This window comes from Rhinoderma darwinii, chromosome 8 (assembly GCF_050947455.1).
Source record: "Rhinoderma darwinii isolate aRhiDar2 chromosome 8, aRhiDar2.hap1, whole genome shotgun sequence".
Lineage (NCBI taxonomy): Eukaryota > Metazoa > Chordata > Amphibia > Anura > Rhinodermatidae > Rhinoderma > Rhinoderma darwinii.
This window is the reverse complement of record NC_134694.1, coordinates 3816573-3824941: the sequence shown is the minus strand read 5'-3', so window position 1 is coordinate 3824941 and position 8369 is coordinate 3816573. Positions and strand designations below refer to the sequence as shown.

The 8369-nt window shown below is 47.4% G+C and overlaps 1 protein-coding gene across 9 annotated transcripts in view; it reads left to right on the top strand.

Moving 5' to 3' along the window:
• The window catches only part of FAM78A (family with sequence similarity 78 member A), a 37198-nt gene that overhangs the window by 15895 nt on the left and 12934 nt on the right, over positions 1–8369 (top strand). For 2 of the 9 annotated variants that reach the window (XM_075834678.1, XM_075834674.1), the window contains exons 3-5: positions 5909–6159; positions 6986–7158; positions 7672–8158. The exons of 1 other annotated variant lie outside the window; for it this stretch is intronic. In XM_075834678.1, coding sequence (XP_075690793.1) covers positions 7731–8158 — 428 coding nt within the window. In that variant the 5' untranslated portion in view covers positions 5909–6159; positions 6986–7158; positions 7672–7730. Of the gene's footprint in view, positions 1–4870; positions 5757–5908; positions 6160–6985; positions 7159–7671; positions 8159–8369 lie in introns of those variants that run through there. 6 more of the 9 variants (XM_075834676.1, XM_075834680.1, XM_075834673.1 and 3 more) reach the window with 4 other exon arrangements.

Sequence of the window (8369 nt, the reverse complement as noted above, 5' to 3'; positions counted from 1 at the left end):
TGGAGTATAATACAGGATATAACTCAGGATCAGTACAGGATAAGTAATGTAATGTATGTACACAGTGACTCCAACAGCAGAATAGTGAGTGCAGCTCTGGAGTATAATACAGGATATAACTCAGGGTCAGTACAGGATATGTAATGTATGTACACAGTGACTCCACCAGCAGAATAGTGAGTGCAGCTCAGGAGTATAATACAGGATATAACTCAGGATCAGTACAGGATAAGTAATGTAATGTATGTACACAGTGACTCCACCAGCAGAATAGTGAGTGCAGCTCTGGAGTATAATACAGGATATAACTCAGGATCAGTACAGGATAAGTAATGTATGTACACAGTGACCCCACCAGCAGAATAGTGAGTGCAGCTCTGGGGTATAATACAGGATATAACTCAGGATCAGTACAGGATAAGTAATGTAATGTATGTACACAGTGAGTCCACCAGCAGAATAGTGAGTGCAGCTCTGGAGTATAATACAGGATATAACTCAGGATCAGTACAGGATAAGTAATGTAATGTATGTACACAGTGACTCCACCAGCAGAATAGTGAGTGCAGCTCTGGAGTATAATACAGGATGTAACTCAGGATCAGTACAGGATAAGTAATGTAATGTATGTACACAGTGACTCCACCAGCAGAATAGTGAGTGCAGCTCTGGAGTATAATACAGGATATAACTCAGGATCAGTACAGGATAAGTAATGTAATGTATGTACACAGTGACTCCACCAGCAGAATAGTGAGTGCAGCTCTGGAGTATAATACAGGATGTAACTCAGGCTCAGTACAGGATAAGTAATGTAATGTATGTACACAGTGACCCCACCAGCAGAATAGTGAGTGCAGCTCTGGAGTATAATACAGGATATAACTCAGGATCAGTACAGGATAAGTAATGTAATGTATGTACACAGTGACTCCACCAGCAGAATAGTGAGTGCAGCTCTGGAGTATAATACAGGATGTAACTCCGGATCAGTACAGGATAAGTAATGTAATGTATGTACACAGTGACTCCACCAGCAGAATAGTGAGTGCAGCTCTGGAGTATAATACAGGATATAACTCAGGATCAGTACAGGATAAGTAATGTAATGTATGTACACAGTGACTCCACCAGCAGAATAGTGAGTGCAGCTCTGGAGTATAATACAGGATGTAACTCAGGCTCAGTACAGGATAAGTAATGTAATGTATGTACACAGTGACTCCACCAGCAGAATAGTGAGTGCAGCTCTGGAGTATAATACAGGATGTAACTCAGGCTCAGTACAGGATAAGTAATGTAATGTATGTACACAGTGACTCCACCAGCAGAATAGTGAGTGCAGCTCTGGAGTATAATACAGGATGTAACTCAGGCTCAGTACAGGATAAGTAATGTAATGTATGTACACAGTGACTCCACCAGCAGAATAGTGAGTGCAGCTCTGGAGTATAATACAGGATGTAACTCAGGATCAGTACAGGATAAGTAATGTAATGTATGTACACAGTGACTCCACCAGCAGAATAGTGAGTGCAGCTCTGGAGTATAATACAGGAAGTAACTCAGGATCAGTACAGGATAAGTAATGTAATGTATGTACACAGTCACTCCACCAGCAGAATAGTGAGTGCAGCTCTGGAGTATAATACAGGATGTAACTCAGGATCAGTACAGGATAAGTAATGTAATGTATATACACAGTGACTCTGCAGTTTATGTACATTATATCTATAAGGAAACTGTAATGGGGTGCAGTGGTGGAGATCTCCTTTAAGGTGTCCAGGTCAGATGACATTCTCCTGCGCCACCCCAGTTACCCACAGTCCATCTGATGTAGTGATAATAAGTCACAATCCTGACAGTGATCTGTATGGCGCTCAGCGTCTTCTCTCCTCGTTATCACATCGTCTTAATCCACCGGCGAATAAATAAATTCTGAATGTTTTTATAAAGTAGTAAATTTAGGGATTTGCAATCTGCGACACACGAGGCTGCAATGAATGTGTCTCCCACATAATTCTGGCGACCATTATGAGGGGCATCGCCTTAAAATACCCAATTATTTGTAGGTTTTTACAGTCGGTGACAATGTGTGATGTACCACTGGCCCTTTAAATGACATAAATGTGCCCACAACACCATAAAGCTTTACAATTTATGTAAATATGTTATATTCATTGTATCTTCCTAATAGACTTTGTGTATCAATTCCTCATTTCAAGATCTCTGTTTGCCTTCAGTGAATGGGAAATGTTTTGTTTACATGCAGAAGCTGAACACCTGTCCTAATACTTCTCACCACTTTGGGTTTGGTACAATTGTATCCAGTCCTGATAATCCCCTGTGAGATAAACACATCAGCAGCACAAATCTCCTGTCCTGATAGCTTGATTCAAAGATCTCTTATTGTTGTCAGTGAATGGAAACATTCACCCACGTGCGGTGGGTGCAAATTAGAAATTGGTAGTTAATGGCGGCACAGTTCTTAGGGTAAAACTCAGTGATTACCTGCAAAATCTATATGTGTTTGGCGCCAGCTGCACTTTTCTTGGTTTTCGGCTGCTTTCGGACGCCGCTATGTGTGTTCAAACCTAATATATGTAGAGAAGCTGCAGTCATGTAGCCTGTGACCAGCGTATATACCATTTCTGGCTTCCTCTGCGGGAAAGTAAACAGCGATAGACAGGAAGCTTACTGCGGGTTACTCGTTTCCACTTCTTCCGGAAATATCATCTGTGGGGGAGGGACGACGGACGACGGACTTCACGCAATACATGTAACCGATGTAAGGAATATCATAGAACTACTTACTGATCTGGTTACAGAAAATTTCCCAGAATGCTTCAGAGCTGCTCTTCAGACTGGTTAAACCATAGTCAGCCATTTTGGAGGCTATAGAGTTGAGTTTTCTGGTCACACAGTCACCGACCTATGTACACAGACGCTTCCCTGCAGTCTTCTCTGGCCTTTTTTCTCCCTCCATGTCTCAGTCTCGAGTATGCTACTCCGTCAGTACCGTAGTACACCCCTGTACCTTATATGAGTAGTACAGAAAGTTAGGGGCCACATGACAGCCCACGTGCACTCTGGGAGTCAGCAGTCCAAACTACAACACTTACAAATTCCATTTATTTCAATAATGGGAATATCTTGGAAGAAAAAACAGCAATGAAAGCATCTGGAATCTGGTAATCAAGAAAGTCTGATAATCCGGCACCTATCAAATCCCAATATGCCAGATTAAAGGAATTTTATGGTAATACGGAATTCTGCGTCATTTATCCCACCATCCGGTCAGAATCCATAACATCAATAGGAAGACATTGAAGATAAAATGAGAATCCACCGGGAAAAAAACGTATCGCCGGATACGCGGCACCGCGTGGGGTTTTATCGCCCTGTTAAAGTGACACTCGCCATTTGAGTGTTCCCAAGGAAGCTTACAAGTCGCCTTCCCCAGCAGTCCGTCCCAACTGCGTCATCATACATTAAACTACTACTGCGTCCTGCCGGAAAACCGCACTGGCTCCATTATATAAGTGTATGAGGATGGTCGTGCCCGTTATGTGGGATATAATGTCACCCGTCAGTCACCACAGTGGCAGTGCCCAGGAAGCTTCTTGCTGCAGCTGCCGGATGCCGCCAATACTGATAAGTCACCTGACATGGGGTACCGTCACCCACCCAGAACATAAGAAAGAGACTGAATGGTTTTATTGCGATGATTAAAAATAGTTCCCCCCCCCCCAAAAAAAACCCTTCTCCTTAAGTCGCCCTATTTTTCTTTACATGCTACTTAGTCATATCTGCTCCTGGGAAAGCTGGGTGACAACCCATAGGGCCGGCGTTCCAGTTCTCACATATGTTCCCCAGCAGTGTCAAGACTCTGGATACGGGAGAGGGGGAATGTATCACTGCATATCGAGGCAGCTTTGCCATTCAGGGCTCTGGGAAAGCTGGGTGATAATTAAATGTATGAACGGAGAATGTTGCAGAATATGGCCGCTGTTTACTACAGTCATAAGAAACTCTGGGGACAGATGACAAGTGCATTACCCAGGACTCCCCCCACACAGCTCATGTCACACATCATCAGCCTGAGATCCAGCACCAGCAGCTGTACAGGGAATTAGTGCAGCAGCGATGAGATGTAGCAGAGTGGACCATGGGGACCCCAAACTTTCACCTGCACTGGGCCTGCTCCTGTCTCATGAACCCTACAGAAACCAGACTGATGAGTAATAACCTGCACTGCAGAGCATCTCCCAGGAGGAGGGGCACTTACATGATGAGAGTTATGTATCTGCAGATTGCTTCTTGAGGAGGTGAACCTGGATTGTGCCACCTTCAGGCTCTTGTTCCCTACACTGATGGGTGGAGTAGTGACCTGCACTGCAGTGTCCCTCCAGGGGAGGGTGAGGAGGGGAGGACAACTGGATGTATAGACAGAGGCTTCTGGAGTCTCACTTGTGACTACTCCACCCACCCGCAGGTGAGATCCTGGATGATGACTACTACTCCAGCCTCCAGCAGGTGTGACCCTGGATGATGACTACTACTCCAGCATCCAGCAGGTGAGATCCTGGATGATGACTACTACTCCAGCCTCTTGCAGCTAAGACCCTGGATGATGACTATTCCAGCCTCCTGCAGCTGATACACCGGATGATGACTACTCCAGCCTCCTGCAGCTGATACAGCGGATGATGACTACTCCAGCCTCCTGCAGCTGATACACCGAATGATGACTACTCCAGCCTCCTGCAGCTGATACAGCGGATGATGACTACTCCAGCCTCCTGCAGCTGATACAGCGGATGATGACTACTCCAGCCTCCTGCAGCTGAGACCCCGGATGATGACTACTCCAGCCTGTACAGGCTGATGGGTGAATCCTGACCTGCACTGCAGTTCCTCCCCAGCAGGAAGATGTGTGTTACATGAGCACTGTGTATAGACCCTGGAAGGAGACTGCAGACTAGAGAGTCCAGAGAGGAGACTGCTGCAGACTAGAGAGTCCAGAGAGGAGACTGCTGCAGACTAGAGAGTCCAGAGAGGAGACTGCTGCAGACTAGAGAGTCCAGAGAGGAGACTGCTGCAGACTAGAGAGTCCAGAGAGGAGACTGCTGCAGACTAGAGAGTCCAGAGAGGAGACTGCTGCAGACTAGAGAGTCCAGAGAGGAGACTGCTGCAGACTAGAGAGTCCAGAGAGGAGACTGCTGCAGACTAGAGAGTCCAGAGAGGAGACTGCTGCAGACTAGAGAGTCCAGAGAGGAGACTGCTGCAGACTAGAGAGTCCAGGGAGGAGACTGCTGCAGACTAGAGAGTCCAGAGAGGAGACTGCTGCAGACTAGAGAGTCCAGAGAGGAGACTGCTGCAGACTAGAGAGTCCAGAGAGGAGACTGCTGCAGACTAGAGAGTCCAGAGAGGAGACTGCTGCAGACTAGAGAGTCCAGAGAGGAGACTGCTGCAGACTAGAGAGTCCAGAGAGGAGACTGCTGCAGACTAGAGAGTCCAGAGAGGAGACTGCTGCAGACTAGAGAGTCCAGAGAGGAGACTGCTGCAGACTAGAGAGTCCAGAGAGGAGACTGCTGCAGACTAGAGAGTCCAGAGAGGAGACAGCTGCAGACTAGAGAGTCCAGACAGTAGACTGCTGGGTACGTGACACCCTACACTACATAGTGCGGGCACTTACATGATGTGGACCTTCTATGGGCAGAGGCGTCTTGGATGGTGGCGGTGCAGGCTGCTGGGTGAGTTGTGAGCTGCACTGCTGGAGGGCTGTTACAGTTGCTTCCTCTGCTCCAGCACCCTGGACTGTGAGGGGGGGGGGGGTGTGACTAATCCCTCCCCAGGGGGTGGACAGCAGCAGAGCTTCTAGTAAAGTTTCCTGTGCTTGTTGCAGGCGGAGAGTTGTACAATGAGAAGCGGTGATAAGGACACATCAGAGCCGGACTCATCCTGACTGCTGGGGGGGCACGGGCATGGCGGGGGGATCTCAAGTCACCCCTGCTCAGCAACGCCGGGAGTCCCTGCTGTATCCTGCTGCCAACTCTCAGTGCTGCTGACTGCAACAGGGGGGCAGAGAAAGTGGCAGCAGGTCACCCCAGCCCCCCAAAAGCTGCAACCAGCGGGAGCCGGACGCACTCCCTGCAGGTACTTGATATTCCATCTTTTATTTATGGCCCCCGGGTCCGGTCTCTGTTACCCGCCAGCAGCTTTACATTTCATCTGTATAGTGAGCGGTGCCAATATCTGTGTATTAACCCCTTGTTACCCCCCAGTATTGCAGATCCCTCCTGATTATTGGGGTGGCAATGTTACTGTGTTCTCTGTCTTGGTGCATTATGCTGCAGCAGACCATGCCGGCTCCACCGTGCAGCCTGAGCTGAGAGGGGGCACATACTAATGCAAACACGGGCAGAAAAACGCTATCAGATTCCGATATAGAGCCAGAATGGTGTTAAAGGGACAGCGGGGGCATTAAAAGGGTCAATTGCTGCACCTGTCCCCTCCCCCCCCATCCTTATCTATCAGGCCTGCATGGGCGGTAACTCAAGGGTTAATGCCATGCACGGTGTACTTCACTTCACATTATGGTTGTTGCATTTGCGCATTTCTCGCTGTTTTATGTTGTATCTGGTTCTGGGAAAGCTGGGTGACAACTTTTTTGCCGTTACAGCTGCACTTAGAAAAAGTTTGTCACCCATCTTTCCTATACTCCTGAATGACTACAGTATAAATCCCCTGCTCCGGCATAGCTAGACAGACTTGCAGGACTCTGGGAAAGCTGGGTGACAATAGGTGGTTGCTGTAATGACAGATATGTTGGTTGTCACCCAGCTTTCCCACAAACAGATGGGTTGGAAGGCATTAATTATTGTCCCTCGTTTGTCACTGTCACATCATAGATTTCCTTCCTCTGCTTGCTGTCTGTGACTTGGAAATTCATAGTTAGGGGGATGTGTGTTCTTTCATTTAGAATTCCGTGTGATCGCGGTGAATGTCAGAACTACTTGTCGCTGATGCTAAAGCTGCTTTGATGCCAAACCTGGCACCAGAAATCCGCAGCAATCCTTCTCCCGCCCAGGAATTTCTGCCACTCTCTCGCTTTGCCTGTCGGTAATGCCAGTGGTGTCTAATGCAAGTGAGAAGGTGAGACCGATCCTGCAGGTTTTATGGCAGGTTAAATATACTTTGTTCAGATATTCATGTTGCTTATTGTACCATTCACTTCCGCACTCATAGTGAACAATAGTTCTCTTCATTCTGATCCCTCTGGTTCACGAACAGAATGCCAGAGCTGCAGTAAAGACTGACACTTACAACGGAAGTATGGGAAAAAAGACCTGGGGCACGTAACTAAACATATCTATGGATTTAGAGTCCTTTAAAAGCTGGGTGACCACCCCTTTGGGCGTTGGAATAGCTGCTATTAGCGGTTGTTACCCTTGTAGGAGACCAAGATAACTCAGAAAAGACTTAACACAAGAGGACAACTCAGGCACGGATACCTCGGAGTTAGATTTGGTTATCAGGAGGAGATGGAAAGTTCTGTAATTTTCTAATATACTTTGTGCTTCAATTTCCTCATTTTCAAGATCTCTGCTTGCTGTCGGTAAATGGAGTATCGTCAAGCCTATATTAATGGGATATTTTTTCATGCAGGTACGCAGAAGGCAGCGCTCCATAGTTTGCCGCACTGAGATGCTCGTCATTCCCTCTCTATGGATATAGCAAAAGATATCTACCATCTAAACTACACCCGCCAGGACGAAGTCTCACCCAGCCGTGCACCGCAGGCACCTGGCAGGAGAAACGGGCAGGTCTTCATGCGTCGCCGCCCTCAGGACTGTCTGAGCCTGCTTGAAATTGCCCTGGTGTTAAATACTATGGGGTGCATCCATAGCTTAAGCTGCAAACCCAAAGTCTTCAGAGAGTCCATCGCCGTGCTGGACATCAACGCCTCCATCGACCCCACCCCCACCAGCATCGACGAGTCCTCCAGCGTCGTCCTCAGATACAGGACCCCACATTTCCGAGCCAGCGCCCAAGTACTAGTGCCTCCGATCTGTGGGAAAGAGTCGTGGAGAGTGGGCTGGATCCAGGCCTGCAACCACATGGAGTTCTATAACTACTATGGAGACCTGGGAATGTAAGTGTGTTGCTCCACCCAATTATTTATCGATTTCCAAGGGCTATAACTACAGTAAAATTCCGATAATCCGGCAAGAATGCTGAATAATCAGAAGTTCCGAACCATTAGACGTGTATATATATATATATTTACCTGTTCGACTACATCTGACCGAGGTCATGGGTCAGCGTGACGGATAAAAGATTCTTTAGACCCCCCCCAGATACGG